This window comes from Candoia aspera, chromosome 2, assembly GCF_035149785.1.
Source record: "Candoia aspera isolate rCanAsp1 chromosome 2, rCanAsp1.hap2, whole genome shotgun sequence".
NCBI classification, from domain to species: domain Eukaryota; kingdom Metazoa; phylum Chordata; class Lepidosauria; order Squamata; family Boidae; genus Candoia; species Candoia aspera.
The window spans coordinates 76,898,458-76,921,122 of record NC_086154.1 but is presented as its reverse complement, the minus strand read 5'-3'; the positions used below and the strand labels follow the sequence as shown (position 1 = coordinate 76,921,122).

The following is a 22,665-nucleotide window of genomic DNA, read 5'->3' as shown; positions in this document are numbered from 1 at the left end:
AGCAATCACTTGCTGGGCCCAGCTAAATCATTTGTGCCAATATTCAACTCCCCAGCATTTTTTTTAAAAAGAGCACATGATTTCTAACATAATACCCTCCATTAAAGCTGAACAATCTTCAGCTATAACATTTTATTTGAGAGTGAGTCTCTGGCATTGTATGCAAAAGACACATTTTCTTTTCTTTTTAATCTGGGAAACTCTTTAAGGACTTTTTGATTTGTAAGATTTTGGATCAATCTGAAATGCGTTCCAGAAGCACTTTGAGTTTATTAGAACCATGCCAGTTGAATGAGGTTTTCTTTCTTTCTTTCTTTCTTTCTTTCTTTCTTTCTTTCTTTCTTTCTTTCTTTCTTTCTTTCTTTCTTTCTTTCTTTCCTTCCTTCCTTCCTTCCTTCCTTCCTTCTTTCTTTCTTTCTTTCTTTCTTTCTTTCTTTCTTTCTTTCTTTCTTTCTTTCTTTCTTTCTTTTGTTTTGTTTTAAAGAATGTCATAACTTATTTATGACCTATTATTATAACTTATTATGACCATAACATTATTATAATGTCATAACTCATTATAACCTGCTTATTCTGTATGCTGCAGTAATATTGAAGGAATTCTTACTCATGTTATATTTTGCTCCTTGAATTATGTCTAATAAACCTGGTCTCTAAATGAGACATAAAGAGAACATGGTGAAGTGGTTTATAATAAAAGAAATCTGGGAACTGTTTTTTTGGTTTGGTTTGATTTACTTTTCTTTTCTTCATTTCCCTCTCCATTCCTTGTCCTCTTTAGGAGCTGGATTACACCTATGAAGAAGCCTGCTGGATCAGACCAGACACCTCTACACTCCTGCCTTCTATTCCCATGTGGCCAATCAAATATCATGAGAAATTCACAGGTGGGAAAGCAAAGGAGGTAAATTATTAATTACATTAATTTATTCCTAGGGCAAAACAACCCTAAAGATCAAACCTAGAACTCAATTCAAAATGAAACCTAATCTAATAACTGCTGCTATAGCTAGACAAAGAAGAGAGGAGATACTATATATCAAGACAAACCAAAGCAACAATAAATAAAATTTTCAAAATCTTGATCCACAATGCAGTGCCCAGGGCATTGAAGTGCCTGCCCCACTTTATTTTATTATGTTCAATTTCTTTTAATAGAAAATAAATCAGATGAAACAAATATGTTGAAAACAAAGTATCAGGCTCAAGCATATTAATTATTTTTAAGGATGTCTTTGGAATTTTGAAATGGGAGTGATCAGCTGGACCACAATTAGATAGTTACTATGTGACCTTCTCGATTTCAGGAGAGAAGCCCATCTCTATTTTTAGCCAGAGTTCCATTGTATTGCCTGCATTAAAGGCTGCAAGATATAATTGGAAGATGTTGGGATGGAAGTATAATGATAGCCCTATTCACATAATAAATTTACATTCTAGTGTCATCCCAGTTTAAAAATAGCAGGTAATTTTTTTAAAAAAAATTTCAAGTTGTGGTCAACTAGACATATTAATACTTTGGAATAGCTTATTGCCAATCAACTTTTAAAACCAATTGAGATATTGCAGGAGGAATTTGATTGCCTAAAATTGTGACTTGGCAGTAAATTAAATGAAAACATATCTTGATTTTTCAGTATGGTCCAGACACATTAGCAGCTCATAAAACTCCCAAATTACCAGCAGTATTGGATTGTGTTTTAGATTATTCTAAGTTTACAGTATTTTTTTATAAATAATGAAAGAGTATCACTAAGTTCTTCAAAGAAACTTTGGAATACAGAGTTGCAGTATTTCATATTAGTAGTTATGAACTTAAAGAATATTAAATATGATTTTTATAATTTTCAGATGGGACTAATTCAACCACAGACTCTTTTTTTAATGTTTACTGAGAATGTTTAAAAAGGATTGGTTAACAACCTCATTATGTTGGAAGTGTAAAATGGGTGAGGCGACACTCATATAATATAGGCTGACACTTTTGGAACAGTATTTTAATGTTTATAAGTAGATTTATGCGGAAATCTTTAAATGTTAAAGCTGTTAATCTGTTGCTGCTGTTGAATTATATACTAAAGCTCTGGAATCTAACTGTCTATGAGGAATTATGGTTTAATCGTACATGTAGGGTGGCTAAAGAATAATATTGAGAAATTATTATTCCAGATAATAGGGATTGCTTTTCGGAAGTGTGCGATTTATCTGTTCTTTTCCACATTTAAGAATGAAGCAATATGTTCTTCTTTAAGTTAGATTTTATATTTTACAATAATATTATGTATTTGAAAATAATATATTATATGGTATTTTTGTAAACTAGTGACTACTTATAAATGTAATATGTAAGGTAGATTTTGTGTTTGGTTTTCCTTTTTCTCTTATTCTTATTTTTTTTTCTTTTTCTGTTTTTTTAAAAATGATTTTTATTTTTATGGATTGTTTAATTTTTCTCTTATTCTGTACCTTGGTACTTCACTTATATTTTGTGCTCTTTTCAAATAATTTTAAAAAATAATGATATAGCCCCATTATTGCCCCATTTTGGCTTAATATCCATAAGATCAATCCAGTTTAAAGATGCAGATGTATATCCGAATTAAATACCCTAAACTCCTATTTGAAGAATTATGGAGAGCAGGCAGGATTTCCTGAATGTAAAGCAGTATATAAACCTAATAAATAACTAAATACATGTTGGAAAAATAGTGCAACCCCTGATTTACCATCCTGGATCACTGATACGTATTCTCTTTCTGGTTAGGAGCAACATCTCTATTAATGTAATCAAAAGACTATTGTTTTTAAAAATTAGGCTGATTGGTTTTTATATGTAAAACTCTATATTGTTTCACTTTCCCCTCTGTTTTGTGGATATTTTTCATTCTCTCTCTTCTTGTACTTGCTGTTTCTTCTGGGGGAGGGGGTCTATATTAAAGCAATAATAACAGTAAAGTGCTTTCTGTAGCTATTGCCATGAGTTTTTATGATGTTTTCTGGAAGGGTTACAGAGTTCCTAACATCTCACCAGGGCTGATTATAGAACCATGCCCTGTGATCTAAATGTATTCCCAAACTCTTCTAAAACTGCTATTCTCCTTCTGCAAGCCCTCTCTGTAACTAAGGAGCATATTAGCTGGGTCCTCCATTCCAAATTAACAGGGCAAATCAAACACAAGGTTGCCAACCACATTTTGCTATTTAATCATTTTTTTAAAATTGCTGTTTATTTACCAGTATAATATTAGAAGTCATGGAAAATGTTTCATATACTCATGGGTGCAGCAAACTGCACACCCACATGTGCACAAGCCCAGAAGGAAATGACACCTTTCCTCATATCAGTGAAAGAGCAATGTCTTCAGAGAAATGAATAAAAGGCTGTGCCAAGAATTCACTCCAGTTCTCAATTATTATGAACCCATTTTTTGCCACTCAGTTGACACTACCAAAACATTTATTTCCAAGCAATACTTTTCATTTGTTCTTGTGAAGTCTTGTCTTATGACTCAGCTCAAGAAGGAGCACTGTCTAAAGCAGTGTTTCTCAACTTTAGCAACTTTAGCAACTTTAAGATGTCTGGACTTCAACTCCCAGTGAGAAATACTGGTCTAAAGTATATTTTCCCAGTCTCAGGTGTTGGGCCACACCTCCCATCATCACTAGTCAACCAAACCAATGGCTATGGGTCATCAAACTTTAATCCACCATCTGGAGAGTCAGATGGTGGAAAAAGTTAGACACTAGGAAGCTACTATGCTAGTAGCAATACTAGGATGAGCATTCTGGTTTCTGAACTAGAAATTCAGCAGAAAACTTTTGCCAGGAGAAAACAGAAAAGTTGGTTTCTACAGACACACATCAGTAAGAGAACATGCAGTGTCAGGGTTTGAATTAACTCTCTAAGCAAGCTTTTTTAAAATTTTCAGTTTCAGCTAAATATCTCACCAGCCCAACTGATGATGGTGTGAATGGATTCTCTTATCATAACCCAAGGGTCAAACACATGCTTGAATGTGTCCCCCAGATAATTCTCAGATATCTTTAGTTAAAAGGTCCTCAGGCAACAAGGTTGGAAAACAAATGAGCCCCTAACTCTGGAAAGCAACATCCAATCAGTACAGATAGCATGAGACTGGACTAATATTCACCTTGCATCCTAAAGCGGCTCCTGCTGCTTTGACTCTAAACCAGCTTAATAAAATCCTCTCTGGGCTAGATACTTGGCAACAATTTGTAAGATATTCAGTCTGGACAGCAGGTTACCACACTATCCCATTGGACAATTGCCCTGCTGTTCCTTTCCACTTTTTATTTTAGGAAAGGAATTGTTAATCACTTTCCTTCCTGTGACCAGTCTGTCTGGACGTATACATTTTGTGTGCATATGTATTTATATATGCAAAGTTAAAGCATTAAATACACAAACATGCAGGCACAACAGCCAACTTTAAAATAAAAATCCCTTTCTTACTGCTTTTTGGCCTTAAACATTTTTTACAGCCAGCTTTTCCCTGCAATGCTACAATAGCTCAGTGGTTTTAACACTTCTCTTACAGGTAGAAGGTACCTTGCAGGTAGAAGGTTTGAAAGCCCCAGAAACATTTTAATTACATATTTTCCCCTTTCCCTGAGCTACCTACTTAAAAAAAAAAGTCCATGGTTGCACCATTTCATCATCTCCCTACAATTAGAGACCATGTGGGAGAGTTTATTAGTGTCTGGTAGCCACAATCCTAAGTGTCTGGTAGCACTTTTTCAGTCTAACAACATTTACTAAAGTTATAAGCTTTTGTCATGTACAGCTCCCACAGCATTTGATGAAGTGTGATGTAGTTCACAAAATGTGTGTCTTTTAATAAAATTTGTCAGACTGAAAAAGTACTACCAGACACCTTATGATTTTAGAGACCATGGTAACCAGTGATTCAGCTGAGGGGCTGCTCCTTTCTTCAAAGTAGCCAATGAATTTCTGAGGGTTAACCTGTAATGAAATAAAGCTCATCAGCCCAAACAGACAGCAGTGCAAGGTGACACGAGAGGGAGCACTTTTAAACCTCATCATTATCTTCTTTCTCAGTTCACTCAAGGGCACAAGAGTAAAAAAGGTAATAACAGACTCTGTACATAATACCCACCAGCAACTTGCAACTATTTAATATTTTACTCCAGGCTCTTAAAAAACCCCACTCAAATAATGTTTTGAATGAGTTTTTTCCTAGAAATATAGCATTCAAGGCCAAGACTTAATATCTGCCTGCACTGCTCAAATTTTGTTTTTGTTCTTGTCATGACCAGAACCTGAGAATTCAGAAAGAAAAATGAAAGAGAACCTCATGAAGATTCACTGGCTGTACACTGCGTACTAAGGTCTTTGCATGACTTAAAGATCAGAAGATATTTCAAGGTCAGATCTTCTATCTGCTCAAATGGGCTTTCAGAACAGGGAGCAGGCAAACTCTGCTGCCAATAACCCCCTAGACACTGAACTTTCAGTGTTCAAAAAGGTTACAGGACAAGTGCTAGTCTCAATGGATCTGCATCTGCATCTGCATCTTTTATTTATTTATTTATTTTAATCCATTAGATTGTGTCCAGTTCTTGGAGACTGCCTGGACAAGCCCCTGAAGTTTTTTGGGAGAGATTTTTGGAAGTGGTTTGCCATTGCCTTCTTCCTAGGGCTCAGAGAGAGTGACTGGTCCAAGGTCACCCAGCTGGCTTTGTGCCCAAGGCAGGACTAAAACTCACAGTCTCCTGGTTTCTAGCCCACTGCCTTAATCACTACACCAAACTGGATCTCATATCATCTATATCTATATCTATATCTATATCTATATCAATATCATCTATTTCTCTATCATATCACATTATATTGCTATATTAGGCTGTATTATATTAATAAAGTGAAAAAAAAAAACACTGTTCTGCCCTTACTTCTGTTTCCCTTCCGTGTAGTCAGGTAGGGAGTTGGAAAGGGAGATACACATCAACACAGCTTGTGTTCAAGCCAATGCAAATACACCTCACTTCAGACTCCTGATTGATTGATTGATTGATACTGATTAGATGCACGGAGGCTAAAGACAGGCAAGACTAGAAATGTATATACCCTTTTCCTCCTCATTTGGAACCTTTCAAACATTCAGGTGAATGCTATTTCTAACCAGGGTGCATAAAGAGCTTTTCAGAGAAGGTTTCAAAACCCTATCAAGTGCAATCTGTAATTTATCATTATTATTTGGCAGCCATCTAGCAAAAGGGTCAGTTAATCCAATATCAGAACCACCCTTTTCATTATTTCAGTTAAGAATTTGGAATCCTAGAAGAACTGAAGAATGGTACCACATCTCCCAAACTAACAAGGGAATTAGAACCGAGTTATCATGGGGTGACTTTGAACATCCAGGTTTTTCATTCAATCTATTAATTTTCTTGTTGTTATAAGGAATAAACCTGAAAAAGAGAGTATCTGGAGAGAAGGGGGAGCATTAAGCTAAATCCTACAGTATCAATAATCTATAATAAAGTAGGGCTTGAAGCCAACAAGAATTTTCTAGCTATCAAGTCTCCTGCTTCTCAGACTCTGCTATCAGAATTGGCTGAAGAAGACCCATGACCTGAAGTATGTGAGGATTCTTCTTTTCATCCCTCCTACATGCCTCTCCCTGACAGCAACAGTCACCACTAGCTCTCTAGTCACACAGGGAACCGACTGCCCTTTTATAATTACTTTTAGGGAGTCCTCAGATTGTCATATTGTCAAGTAGCCACAGGCTAGTGAATGCTGCCTGTGCTAGGGGATGCCCCAGGTTCTTCAGAGCAATATACCTGAAGTAGCCAGCTGGTACAGAACATTGGTCCATAGAGCCATATTCTTTATGCTCAATGAGTTGGTTGTTATGGGCAGAGGGTGAGCATGGATGTAAGTGGGGACTTTCTTTTCCACTTTCTTCTTTTTGCCTAATAATAGAATCACTTTGGTCTCTTAATGCCCTCCAATCATGATGTAGATTTAAATTTTTATGTCCAGGAGCAATTTCCATAGTCCAGCCTTGAAGGAGAATACACACACATACACACACACACGTAGACACAGCTTTACTGTTACTTATATTTAAAGGAGCTAAATCTCTGGTTGACATAATTTGAGTTGATAAGGCCCTCCTCATTGCTTTAGATGCTAGGATTCTCTGCATATTTAAAGGTAACTCTCAGTGATAACAGCAGTCAGGGTCCCTGCCTCAAAATCAGCAGAAACTTCCCAGACACTTGACACAACAAAATCTAGATAAGAATTTTTATGGCATATTAGGATCAAGTCATCATAAATAGTTGATTGTCAAGATGAGAATGCAGTCCCCTCTATCTACTGCAATTTAAACCCTGGACTTCTTTGCTCACCTCTCCTACAGATTCTTTTTGTCTTGCACTTTTCAGACCTGGAGTTCGATGACTATTAGAGGTAACTGATGTCTTTCTACCGAGAAACAGCTTGGAACGTAAGTACCACAACAAATGCTAAGAGAGCATTTAAAAAAAGAAAGGAAAGAAAATCAAAACAAGTGAGGGCATGATAACTAAAATTGATTGAGAAATAGTAATGTTTCAATTTAGCTTCAAATATAGTCATTTAAAAAAAAAAAGGTTTGCTAAGCATCACAAAGAGAAAATGGCTTGGTAATAATGGGAATAGTCAAAAAGGCATTCAAAACAGGAACACATAGATGAATATATATGGAAAATTATCTATATATGCCTTCTGATTGATCTGTTGAGAATAATTATTTTCTGTACATATAATCTCTTTGTAAAGCCTTTTTAAGTGAGATTTGTATCAATCTGGTTGCCAAGCTGATTGCTCCAAGAAAAAAAAAGTAATAATAGGTTTAACTTTTTGCTTGTTCTCTCTTAGCCAGTGAGAAACAGCATACAGATTTAGTCAGATGTCTTTAGCATACATTCTTATTTTACATCTTCTAAACTCCACTGATTTCAGGAGAGTTACTTTCAGGTAAGAGTGTATAGTTTACAGATTTGTCTGAAAATAACTTCCATGGCTTATATGTCATTGTACTATTAATCATATTGCTTGTCTTTAGTCCCTAAAAGTAGGACTGATTGAAAATATAAGAAAATAATTAGATCACTCTGCCATCAATGTAATTTGCTCAACTTTGCTGTTCTAAATTTGCACCCGTCTGCTGAGTTGCTCCTCTCCTGAAATGCATGGTGAAATTCTTATAGACAAGGATAATGTATATGCCGTAAAGAAGTCTGAAATTTGCATATGGGTTGTTACAAGTTGTTTTGCAAGATCATCCTGCTTATGGAAAAGAATTGCCTGCAAGGTCATATTAGTATGACTTAAACATATGTTTTTAAGGATATATAAAAAATGTGCTAAGGATTTATGTCAGAACAAATTTCTGAGGTCTGCCAAAATGGACTTTACCACAGGACAGACATTAGCACTGAGTGGGTTTGCTGAGATCCATTTTTTTTCAATTAAAAATCCATACAAATACACACAGGTCTGTTTGTGGGAGATGCAGCTGAAAAAGAAATATATGTTTCTGACAGTTGTATGCAGAAAGGGTATTGTGACAAAAATAAAGCAGTCACCTTTATACATTTATATACTGAATCACAAAATCAGGAATATTTGCATAAGAGTATAGAGCAGTTTCACATCTTAAGAAAGGTTGAAAAAGATTTCACAGATCTTTTAAACCAATATGTACAGTAAAACAGATTTGCTTCATATTGATTCACTCACCCCTAGAAGTGTACAATAGTACATGGGTCACCATGAACTAATTTAAAAGAAAAGTAGAGACTTAGTACTTTTCTAGGCATCAAAAACACTTGAATTTTAACCAGAGCTGCAAGTGTATTAGTGAGTGTGTCCTGAAAGCTTATCATAGAATTTCCTGAATGGTGAAAACTAACCTTGTCCTTCTATGCCATGCTATAATTTAATTTGCTTAGATTACTCAATGGAATGCTATGATGCTGCTTTCTATCTCAAGGACTCAGAGTGATCTTTACAGATGGGGAGTGAATTCCATTTGAAGATTAGGAAAGGTCTTTTGCTGAGTATAAGAATAGTTTTAACTAGGTAATAAACAGAATATCCTACTGATGAAATAAAAGCAATGCAAGATTCAACCTTGGCCAACCATTCCATGGTTTATTTCTAGGATTTCATTTAGGTATGACTTTTGGAGAAGGCTACAAAGAAGGACATCGTCATCAAATTCTCTACTAAAAGGTGATCAATTGAAGAAATGAACCATGAGCACCTAACCATTTTTATACTAACTGCTCTTCTCTATTTCACTTCCTAATTTAAGCAATGGGACACCTGCTTCCTTGCAGGTGGTACCCGCAAACTGCATATTCTTTTGAATTAGTACGAGTTTTTTAAAACCTCCTGCATGGAGCTAAATAGTACCTTTTAATCCCCATAGATGTATTTCCAAGCTATTACAGAAAAGTAATTGACTTATTCATGCGAGAAACATCTTTGGTGACACTGTCTGATAAATATGAAGACAAGGAGGGTTGCACTTGAGAGATACATTTGTGAGTGGCCCATTTAGGTGAATCTTTGCTGTTTTTAATTAAACAGAACAGGACACATTGTGATCTGAGTGGGAGAACAAATTTCTGCATCTTTACAAGTTCTAGTATAATTCAGATTTGTTTTTTAACAGCAGCTGCTCTGAAATAATCTACCAAATTATTTTGTGACATGCAGGTCAAAGTAATTAAATATTTCCAAGTGTTATATTGAGGGGGCTCAGCCCATTCAGAATCAGAACTTAATTAATTTCAGTTCAAGAACAGCCCACCATCTATCACATGATCTCCATGTCTTTGGGAATACGTTTACTTAAATCTATAAAGCTGCAGTTGGAACCTCATGACATCATTTCATTTTATCTTAAATCAGTTTGCCACTGAGTTTGAAAGAAAGTACAAGTGGGATTTTACTTACATAAAGATTCCTCCTTCTGATATCAAATAAGTTCATTATTTTACAGCATAAAAGAGCATTCAAATCAGATGCAAACTTTATCACATTGTAATAGAATCAGTTCTTTCCCCTCATGCTAGATCTTAAATTAGAAATGGGCAAGATTTTAGACACTGTGGCCCTTCTCCAGGATATTTTGTGGGATATTATAGTCATAAAGCTGTGCAATTCTTACAGACTATTCACAACAGTGTTTACCATGGTCAAAAAATAGGACATCTGTGCACATCTTTAGTATATTTTTGAAACCATGCTAAATTATGTGAAACAGCCCTTAAAATGTTATCAACTTTTATCCACCAGGAAATGTGTTATGTCAGTATTTGCAAGCCATGAATTATGTCTGCATAGCAGAGCAAAGAATGCAACTAATTGAAATTTTGAATTTACAAATCAAATTCTAATACTCCAAGATGTTGCATACTGCAATTTGGCTTCTCACTTTTTCAGAAACATGTTACAAAACTACCATCAGAGCATCAGTCAACTTGACTGTTCCAAACTACTGTGGTTCTGAATAACTGGCCAGTTTGTTTTAAAAATGGCAGTGCAGTTCACCAGGAACACTACTTTTCTAAGTAACTTGGGACACTGTTTTAGGAAATGGATGCTAACTTTATTTGGAAGCCTACACAACCATTCTCATAGAATTAGAAGGTCACTTCCCCTTGAATAAAATAACTGTTGGAGACTCTCATTCCACCTGTTTATTTGCTTGTTTGTCAAATTGATTTCTTGCTTTTTCTCCAGGAAGTGGAGCATCTCCAAATTCTACATAATTTATCAGTCTCTTAGCCCTTCTGTTAAAAAGCCCTACAGCAAATAGCTGACATCTTTTTACTAATTAAGCTCATTGCAACTATAGGTGCTTTGAAGAAAAGCCATAATAAAGAATATCCAAGAAATTTGCTCTGTATTTATATGGAAGGGAACTTACGACATCCATCAATGATTTGACTGGGTGGCAACAATGAATCAGCCTGTATATTCATAGGACCACCTGTCTCTAACTGTCTATACTGGCTGTCAGTATAGTGCAATTCGAGATGCTAGTCATCATCTATGAAGTACCTGGCATAGAGTCTGGATATTTTCAGGACCATCTGTCTCCAATTGTCTCTGCTGGTCTGGGAAGATACAACAGGGTTGGTATGCTTTGGGTTCCATATATTTAACAATGTCATCTTGTGAGACCAAGATACATTTTTTCTCTTTTGCTGCACCTTCTGTCTTTAATATTTCCCCCAAAGTCCACCCAGCTCCAACCTTGCCTCCCTGACTTCAAGAAAACCATGAAGATCTGGCTGTTTCCAGGGCTCTGGTCCAGGACGTTATGTGAGCCTTTGGTTGAATCTGAATTGTTTATGGTTAATTACTATGGGTTTTCCCCTACCTCCCACATAGTCATTTCTATTTCTGTTTTAACTTGTTTATATTGGTGCTTTTTTAACCCTTGTAAGCCACCCAGAGTTGTTTATAAGTAGGCAGCAATAGAAACTGAAATAATAGTGTCTAGTCTTTCTCTAGTCAAAAATCTACATAAGACTCTCCCACCTCCCAAACACACACACTGGTTATGGGAGGTGCAATCATGTATGTTTCTAAATTAATGTACAGAAAGGGACAGTTACATTACAAAGATGGCTTACATTAGCTGAATTAAATTAATAAGCCTGTACCTGGGAAAGTTACATCTTAAACATCAATAGCGGGGAAAAGTTTGAAAAACTTTTAAATAAATAAATAAATAAAAAAGACAAACCTGAGTACTGCCAGAAGATTAAAGACAGTAAGATAGACTGGCTATATATTGGTCCACTTATCCTTAGATGATATCATTTTTATTTTCTCCTATTCTACTGCTTGTTGATATATCCTTTCTACCCCAATGAATGACCCCATCTCCTCGATACTTTTTTTTTTAACTTTCCAGGATCATTACTTCAATTTTCTGATGGGAAGGTTACCAGCTTTCTAAATAAACACATTGACATGCTTTCATTTAGGTTCAGATACTTTTTCCTCAGTTAAATATTGACTAGGATTCACATCTATCCTGAGAAGGATAAACATGGCTGGTAAATCAATATCACTGAATTTGAGGTGGACTGTATTACCTGATATTTTTCAGAATTGTATCCAGCCATCAAGTTCACCCTGTAAAAATTGGCTGTCAATGTTCCTTATATCTTTTTATATTAATTTCTTTGGGGATTTTTTAAATTAAAAAAGAAGTTGACTAGAGCCAAGTAGAAAGAAATATAGATGGATTGTATAAAGGTTATTTTTTTAAAAAAATAATGATGATGACCATGGATATTCTGATTTTATTTCACAGATAATCATCTCTCATTTAATTTAAAAAGCCTTATGTCTCGGATGTCCAAATACACTAATTACTGAATACTTGGTTCTAGTAGGGGTCAGGGCAACTCCATCTTGTTCACCAGTGACACTTAACCAATCTGTCAGTGAGGCCAGTATCTTCAGAGACTCAAAATCATTACCCACTGATTCTTTCATGTCTTTGATGTCCACACAGGCTATTAACTTTCATTGAGAAAAATAAAATAAAATCAGTAGCTGTATTGGAAAAGGAAAAGATTCATCAGAGGATGTGAAGGCTACTATTAGATATAATCAATTCACTAGTAAACCATGTGGTATAGTAGTTAGAGCACAGGATTAGGTTGAGGGAACCAGGTGACCTTCTTGAATCGGGTAATCTAGAGCCAGTCAAGCAGGTGACCTTGAGCCAATCACTATCCTTTTATTTACTTTACCTTTCAGGGTTCCTGTGAGGACAAAATTGGGGAAGTACTATGTGTACATCCTGAGCTCCTGGCAGAAAGGTAGGACCTAAATGCAACAAATAAATATAGGAATAAATATAAATGGTTTAAAAACAATATATTTTTACCACAGGTGGCTACCATGGAAAGAAATCTGAACTGATTTATAAAAATGAATAGAAGTATTGGCTTGTTTGTCCCTACTGAGTTGTGCTATACAGAGAGAGATAGAGAGATATGGCACTATTTGAAAGCATGTTGGTTTCTAGCTCTTCTATTCCTTTCCCATCTTTTAATTGTGATTCATATTTTCTGTCAATATTTGCGCAGTGATTCTCTACAGAATCAGAGCATTTAATTTGCTTGCTACAGCTTGGTCTTCTTTTTCACTTGATTTCAATGAGCATGGCAAATCTTCTGATGAAAAAATTCATTTACTATATGCACTGTGAAGGGCCTATTAACAGACAGTGAGTTCTTCCACAATTTATCAGTAGGTTTGTCCTGTATCCCTTCTTTTACATTCCAGGAACTTGATTCCTATCTGCTTTCTTTTTCCATGCAATTATTCTGATGAAATAGTCCACACTGCCTGCTTAGAACTGCAAAGAGAGAGAAAATAATATAGTGTGCCAAGCTGAAATGCATTACCAACCTGTATTTTTTTTTCAGAATAGCAACCCACCTGGGGAGAGGAGTTAGAAGGATAAAAGGCAGTCTGAACAGACTTCCTACTCTTGTTATGTTCTCTTTGAAAAAACTCCTCTAACTGCTACTGTTCTCTTTTTAAATATTTCTATATCTTTTATTTCTATACATCCTGGATGTATTTCAGTACATGTCCTGTCCCAGCCCAATCTCACCCAATACACCAGGGATGCAGTTGTAAAACTTTACTGAGAAACTTGTGAGGTAAACTTGTGAGGTAATGAACAGGCGGCAAAGAAATGTGAGTGCAAACACACACACTCTACGGAAAACAAACCCCCAAAGGCCCGCAAGCTTGCCTTAAGGGAGTTTCACATTCAAAACGAGATTAGTCAAGCAAGTCCAAGAGTCAAGAGTCAGGCCACGAGGTTTCCGATCAGGAGTCAAGGCATGTGGAGTCCAGTAAGCAGATGGTTGTCTCCAACAATTGATCTGGGCTTGCGGCTCCCTTTTTATAGAGGTAGACCCGGGTGGAGCTTATTTAGAAGGGCGGGGCTGCTTTCTCATGCACGGCCTCACCAACCTCCGCTGTTCCTCCCTGCTTTCCGCTCTCCTTTCTCGAGCTCTGGGAGGGGCAGTAGCTCTGAGTCTTTGCCCTCACTAACCAGCGGCCCCTGTGCCTGCTGCTCACTGACCAGCCCCGCCTCCTCAGACTGCTCAGGCGGCCATTTATCTAGAGCTGTCTGCTCGTCCTCTGACTCTGCATCAGAGGCTGGCCACCTGTCCTTGACGTCTGACTCTGACTCCGAGCCCGAGCCCTCCATGGACTCTGAGCCCAAGCCCCCCATGACAGTACACTGCATATACCATATGGTCCAGCATGGGCAATAGTTATGTTGGCTTGCAGGATAGCCTCTAGAGTAGAAAGCCTACTTTACCTAGAATAATGGGAACTTGCTTGGGGTAAAAGTGGGGTTTGGATTTAGTTCTGACATATTGGCCCTGAATGAAGGTGGTTGGATACTGTGAGTTAAAGCTGATGATTATATTCAAGAACTTGAAAATATAAGTCTAATTCCAAATGAAAGAGCTAAAATGTATGTCAAAAAGTATAAATTGGTGTCATCTAAGTTGTTATTGATGCATATAAAAGTAGGAATCAATAAGATGGTATTAGCTTCATGTTACACCCTAGTGAATGATGACAATGGAAAACCAGAGATGAGTTTCGAGAAAAAATGTGTAATATTTTGACTGAATGCAATCCAGAGGAAAACCATTATTCTGCTATGTGGCATGAATGGATGGGTGGGAACTGTTTGGAAAAAGTGACTTGGCTATTCAGAGACCCAAGAATTAATGGGAATGTTAAATATTGGGCAACATCTGCTTAGATAAAAGTCTGTTTCAGATATTTTGTATACAGTAAGTATCAGACTATTCATATGCATAAATGCAAAAGGAATTAATATCAATCTAAAGGCACAATTTATTGGTGGCTTATGATAAAAGGTTGGGAGAGTTAGGGAAGAATATCATTTTTTTCTAGTGGCATGAGTGGAACATGGGAAAAGGTAGATATGAAGAAAAGGAACAAAGGGAAAGAAATGAGAAGAAAAGTAGAATATCTGCAGAAAAAGAAAATATAGTTCTTTAATTAAAAAGTATCAGAAGAAAGCTTTCCCAAAACTCCCAGCAGAATGAATAGGAACTAGACATAAGCAAAGAGTATGTAGAAGCTGCTTGGAATAGAGTGAAAATAAATATGTTACAGAGTGCCAGAGAAATGTCTGGAGTTATGCTAATGGGGAGTGCAAAAAGGATGCTCAGAAGAATGATGGAGTGAATGAGGTTCTGGGATGAAGTCAAAATAATATGAGAATGAATACTGCCAAAAATGAGGGTGAGAGGAATATATAATGGGAATAGAGAGAAAAACATAATTGCAAAGAATGTAATCAAAGAGAGCAAGGAACAATTAAAATTAAAACAGGCAGAGAAAGTACAGAACTATATTGATAGAATTAAAAGAAAATGTTTTCAGAATGGGTGAAGAAGGCTAACTAAAGAGCCATCAGCAGAGTGAATGGAATTCAAAATAAAAGTGATGAAATTATTTGGGATGACATAATTCAGAGTCAGAGAATACTGGAAGAAAGTTTTTTTTAGAGATTTGTCTCAGTGGTATGTTGAAGAGTGAAATGGAAATGGGTGCTGTCAGTGTTGGTGCCCAAGGAAAAAAATAATGAAAAAGAAAGCATAAATGTAGTTTGTTGCTAGGACTGAAAGTTCATTGAAAGTCAGACCCATTGTATAAGAGGTTTCTTCTGCCCACTTTGTTATATGGAAATGAGAGTTGGATAGGTCAAGAGAAACATAAAAGTACATTAAATACAGTGACAAGGGGTTACTTAAGCAGTATGTATTGTAAAACAAGAAGAGATAAGGTTAAGAATGAATAGGTGCTGAATGAACATGCATTAAATGCAAATGTGAGTAAGCAGTTTGGTCATATTAAGACAGTGAATGAGGACTGAATGTAAAATAAATATATAAAGGGAGAAGGAAGTCAAGAGAAATGGGAAAGACCAAGAAAGTCGTGGTTGGATGGAATTAATGACATCCTGAAAAAGAGAGAGGGGAGAACTTCAAATAACAAGAGGGAATGTATGAATCCGTGTATGGATGAGGTAGTTGCTCGTCCCAGCTCCTGCTCACCTAGCAGTTCAAAAACATGCAAATGTGAGTAGATCAATAGGTACCGCTTCGGCGGGAAGGTAACGGCGTTCCGTGAGTCATGCTGGCCACATGACCTGGAAGTGTCCTATGGACAACGCCGGCTCTAAAGGCTTAGAAACGGAGATGAGCACCGCCCCCTAGAGTCGGACACGACTGGACTTTACGTCAAGGGAAACCTTTACCTTTACCTTCATGTAAACTAGTTTTATCTGTATTACCTTATCCTTTCCCTTTTTATCTTATGCTTTTAATTCCTTTGACTTACTATTCTTACTCTTTCTGAGCAGAAAGTTGCTTATACTGAAAATAAGCAGAAAGCTGCTTATGCTGAACCTGCGGATTGGGTCTTTGGGGAAAGAATTAAGTTTCATTTACTCCCCAATCAATTATGATCAGATACTGATTCTAAACTTCAGTAGTTTCCTTGGGTTTGGATGAAAACAAGAAATAGAGTTGGGTAACCTTAGCATCGATAGCCACCAAACCCCAAAAATTCCAGATCACTTTTCCAGGAGTTATGTATACAACTCATAGAATTTGGGTCAACAGATATTACAACATCTATGGTATCAACAAGAGTACAGAAGCATTTTCTGACACTGACTCTCCAAAGATAATCTGAGCCGTTGCAAGGCAGATCCTTCCAATCCTGCCCTGGTGTGATTCAGGAAGGCTTTTTAAAAAAAAAAAAAAAAAAACCCGCTGGGCCAGCGTTGTTTACACTAACAAAATATAATATATTTATAGAAGCCTTTTTGATGCAGTGGTTAAGGCAGCAGGCTAGAAACTTGGAGACCTTGAGTTCTAGTTCAACAACTTTAGGCCAAAGCCAGCTGGGTGACCTTGGGCCAGGCACTCCCTCTCAGCCCTAGGAAGCAGGCAAGGGCAAATCACTTCTGAAAATCTTGCCAAGAAAACTGCAGGGACTTGTCCAGGCAGTTGGCAGGAGTCAAGACTGACTTGAAGGCACTCACACACACAAAACTTTATACCTAAAAATAACATCTAGTTAATGGCAAACCCAGATGTAAGATTTTTGACAGAATGTACAAGCCTTTGTTTATGTTACACGAAAAATATCATGAATACTGGTGGTGTAATATAAAGCAGTATCTTTACAGTTATCTGGATCATCAGATTACCTTCTCTTTTCCTTATGTTTGAGAGTCAGTTCTGTTCCCAATTCTGAATATTTACAAAAAGATGCTATATTTAATACATGATCTGGTTTGCAAATGCCACTAACTTGTTCAAAACAAATTTTGCAACCAGAACAATCCCATGCTAATTTTCTTAAATATGATGATATAAAATATATAAATTACAGCTAGTCCTCATTTAGCAGCCACAATTGGGACCAGCAGCTCAGTCATTAAGCAAAGTGGTCACTACGTGAAGCTGTGACCATGTTTACAATCTTATTTCCGTTTTCCTTTGCTTTACAGACCTGTGAAGGTTGTTAATGTGAGGATTGGTCGCAGTTACTTTTTTATCACTATTGTAACAAACAGTCGCTGTACAAGGCAGTCACTAAATGAGGACTACCTGTATTCCTTGATTTCATGCTTTTATTCCAATATTTACATACAATCTTTCAAGTAAAAACTGGTAATATAATATACTGTTATCATTGCCTTTCTCACAACAGTCTTGCCTTAAGTCATTTTTATTGCATTATACCAGGGTTTCTCAACCAGGGTTCTGTGGAACCCTAGGGTTCCATGAGAGGTCACTACGGGTTCCCTGGGAGATCATGATTTTGGCAACTTCACATTAAAGAGGTAAATTTCATTCTTCATTTTTAGTTTAAGAACACTGTTAATGCATCTATACAGGCCTATACACGAAACAAATATAATAATTTTGTAACTTCTGGCCTATATTTGAGCCTGAATGGGCAGGGGTTCCCTGAGGCCTGAAAAATATTTCAAGGGTTCGTCCAGGGTGAAAAAGTTGAGAAAGGCTGCACTAAACTGTCCCTTACTTTACTTTCTCTTTCAGCTATCAGAAATTAGAACTCTCTGATTATTTTGTCCCCGCAGCCATGACTTTCTCATGTCAGTGATTTCTGCATCATCTGCAATGTAGGCAAAATATTTCAGTATTTATGTCCTATCACTCAACTCTGACTTCACCCATTCCATTTTAAATAATATGGTCATGATTTACATCCCTTTGCATTTCTATTTTAGGGTTCAACCTTAAAGTAATTAAACCTTATGAAGGCCTAAATTTAAGCCCGTCTGAACACACTTAAACCATGTGAGTATTGATGAAACACTATGTCATCTGGTGAGGTTCTAGTCTGAAGAAATGCAACCCAAAGCACCATCAGGTAGCAAAGCTTATTGTCTTGGTAAGGAATCCTCTCTATCCAACCACCAAGCTAAAGACATGCAAACTGTACTTTGGCATTAAGTAAGTGAGATATCTCTAGCTTCTAGGATGTATGAAAAACATTTCACTAGCATCAGAATGGTACCTCCTGACTCCAAATATCACAAAGAAAACTGTACACAGTGGACAGAGGCAATGAGCAAGATACAACTCTCACAACCCAAAGGCAAAATGTATTGGGGACATACAGTAAAAACCAATAATATCAAAGGACACCCAAAACTAAGGAAACAGTCACATAAATAATAGTGACTGTTAAAAGGCTTTAAAAAGTACAAAAACAATGAACCCTTTCAGTCTGTCTTACACTCTATACTTTTTAAAGAAAATACAGATAACCTCAGTGACTTTCAGAGCAAGATTTTTTTAAAAAAAGTCTCTAAAATATATATATCTTTTTACAATTGGGAAATCTCCAACTATTATGTTCTGTCACCTGTCAAGTGGAACTTCTTTTCTTACTAGCTTATTTTATACAGATGTATTTCCTTTAGAGGAAGAATATATTGCGTGTGTATTTCAGATGGCTGGCTCAAATCAAGGTCATAACTAGGGTATGCAGGTAAGAAAGTCTAATTCTTTTTGTTCATGCTGCAAGGCAAGAGATGTCCCCTTCCAGAACTGCTGTTGGGTCCAGGGAGTGGGGAATTCCATTGTCAACAGTAGCTTCCCCCTCTGAAGCTGAATGGAAACTTTGCACATCAATTTCATAAGAATTGCAGCATGTCAGAAAATAGGTATCTTTCCCTCCCATTCACCCAGTCCTGCTTCTCTTTTCCCCATGGCTGTCATTTGAAAAAAAGAAATCTAGACATATTATTTGCATGCATATATTTAACATGTAGTCTAGTCTGGACCAAGTGTTATTTGTGAACCCACAAATGCCTTTTGAGAAATAAATGTCCTGTATAGCTATAGAAATTCTCTATATTACCTTGAATTCCGTCTCGATGTTGGCTAGTCTTGCCAGTTCATTGCTTAGTTCTAAAGCGGTAAGAACAGGGTCTTCGCTAGATAGAGACAAATAAGCCGCACTTGCTAATCCCTTGTAGGCATTCATTCTTGATCGAGAATGACTGAATGAGTCTTTTCTTTGCTTCTCAGTGCATTCATTGCATTTACAGAAGTAGTCGTGGGGTCTTTCTATCCGTGCCCCTTTCAGTAGCAATATATGGACAATTTCATATTCCTGGCAATGAGCAGCAAGTATAATAGGTGTAACGTCATGGGAAAAGCGTGTCCCATCTTCGTCATAAGCATAAAAATCATCATCTCGTAATTCTTGCTCGAGTGGGCTTAGAGTAAGACGCTGCCCTTGTGCAAAGGCTGGATGGTTCAATATCGCTTCCACAATCCGTACATATCCTTTACTTATGGCTAACAAAAGGGCATCTCCAACCCTTGCTAGATTGTCTTTCTTTAGAAGAAGTTCGGTTACTTCCAGATGTTCGTTGCCAACTGCCAGTTGTAGGGCATTTTGTCCCATGTAATCAACACAATTGAAGTTCAATGTTTTGGATTCCTCTAGCATTTTCCGTACCACTGGGATGTTGCCATATTCTGCTGAGTCCAAGAAACGTTCTTCCTCAGGTGTCAAGTTGGTGCCTTTCTCGCTGAACATATAGGCTGGGCCTCGGGTGGCCTGCCTCCTCCCTTTCTCCCGAAGGGTGGTGTGTCGCCGATGCATGTTTGTTGAATGAGGTTTTCAAGCCTGGGTGGAAATAATGGAACATAATAAGACATATTATGTCTTAAACCCAAAGATTTTCCGTGGGTTCAATGTCAAAGAGTATTAGAAGGAATGAACTCTTCCATTGAAACGGATAGGCGTGTGACTAGGCAAATTCAAATGCTTGTCACGAGAGCATGTTTTACAAGAATCTGTACGATTCCAGTATGCTTATTATAATTATTTTTCAGCTTGAGTCAAAGGCTAGCTGATGTTGAGAATAAATGGAGTGTTGTCAATTAATATAAATATAGTATAAAGCCACTACTCTGCCCAGTTAGTCATGAAGCCCAGCCACCTGTATTTTATGAGATCCACATTTATAAGTTTTGTTCCAAACCAAGTAGTTTCAAAGTAAGTAATTATTCTTTGAATATATAATGGTCTCTCATGTCCCAGTTAATACTTCAATAAGTGACCTTCTTTAAAGGAATAAAGTCCAAGGAGATGAGATACCCCCAAGCCCTTGCATGACCATTCTCAGGAGAACATGGGTTAGCACATTTCCAAATTGCAAAAGGTAGGATGACCAAACACAGTAAGACAAAACCAAACATTAAAACTGAATGCAATATGTAAACTCAAATGTGCCTATATGGGACTGTAAGCCCAAACGTAGGATGAAGAGGCCAGTGGAGCAATGGTGTTAACAGTCATCCCAAAGGCTACAAGTGAGTGGTTCTAACTGGTGCCATAATTTGATTTGTTCCACTAAGATTTTGTTTTCATTTTCTAACATCTTCAATAAAGATTTTATACTTTATTGTTTATGCTTAGTACCTTATAACTCTTAATTACACAGTCAGAGCTATTAACATGAGAGACTATGAAAGCAAAAATCAGGTTTGGATTTTGAGTGAAGCCTTCAAAACTACACACAATGTTGCAGCCACTGCAAGAAATTGTGTGGTCAATAATTCAATACTACTTGGAATAATCCCAGCAGAAATTAAATGCTGATGAAAGAAGGGCACAAGAATCAACCATTTATAATGACATTATTTTTCCAGATCCTCAGCAAGTTTACAACTTATTGCTGGAAACCTGAAAATATAAAGTAATTTATAAGCCATGCTGTCGCTCTGAAGTCATTAATCTGAGTTATAGATTCCTAAATTTGAACATATATTCTCTGCGGAGATCTCATGCCTTCTTTTAAAAGCAAAGGTGACAAAAGGACACACACACACACACACACACACATAAAAATGTAAATGTAAATATAAATATTTGATGAAGAATTCAGAGGAACTCCTAAATTTCATGTCATCTTACCAGTGCACATTCTTCTTTTTCTGCTGCTGCTGCTGCTGCTGCTGCATGGTCAGGTTATGAATGAAGTCGTGAGGCTATGATATTTATTGGCATTATCAGATGAAACTTTGCTTCTAATCATTGGAAATGCTTGTTCAGCAACTACACACGCACACATGTGCATGCGCCCACACGTACACATACACACATGACAATGGTGACATTTCCTTCTGTATGTTTACGATACTCGATCTGATGAAAGAAAAATTGCTTTTGATTTCTTGGCCAAAGGAAGAAAAAGTTACTGGACTGTGCTGGCCAAGGGGTAGATCTAAGTACAACATCTAGTGTACATCCATTTCTCCAGTGGTCTCTGGCATCCCATGACTTATTTAAATCCTAAGGGAAGATCTGAATTAATTCCTCCAAAAGAACTTTTTAGAATTGGAAAGCATGGACAGTTTAGGATTATAAATTTTCTAACTGGAAAAAAAAACAGAAAAAAAAAACTAGAGCAACCGCCACTATTTTGCAAATGGGCAGTTGGCCCTTAAGTTAGGTGAATGGTGCCTTTTCTATGATTTCTGTATGTTTTTAATGTATCCTTTGGATTTTGTTGTACCCTACCCAGAGTTTACGAAGACTACAGTGGGCTATAAACATTGTAAAATAAAACTAATAAAATCATAGTTAACATAACGTAAAACAAATCCCTAGACAAACAAAAAATGTGAAATTCCTGAGAATAAGGCAGAAATGCAGAAACCCTCTTTTACACATGAAGAAAACTTTTGAAAAATTGAAGGCCAGGTTTTATCATTTTACTGATACTAACACAGACACTTGCACACTTCTTCATGTATGTGAGCAATTAAAGTCTTGTAAAAGACTTTTTTTGTCTAATGTTATTTTTAAAACACAAATTTCGAGACATGCATAACATTAATGAAAAGCACGGAAATGTTATAGAATGCTATAGAGCTGATAGGTAGAACCATCAGTTAGCAGTATCTAGCATAATAACTGAGATTATTTCTTTGAGAGGCTGCTTCACAAGCAATTGTTTT

General features: G+C 36.7%; 1 protein-coding gene across 1 annotated transcript in view; it reads right to left on the bottom strand.

The window, feature by feature from the left end:
• TRPC7 (transient receptor potential cation channel subfamily C member 7) overlaps positions 1 to 20,302 on the bottom strand; it is a 140,050-nt gene extending 119,748 nt beyond the window's left edge. Inside the window, exon 1 of the mRNA XM_063292884.1 lies at positions 19,550 to 20,302. Coding sequence (XP_063148954.1) covers positions 19,550 to 20,302 — 753 coding nt within the window. The remainder of the gene's footprint in view (positions 1 to 19,549) is intronic.
• Positions 20,303 to 22,665: the final 2,363 nt, after the last annotated feature.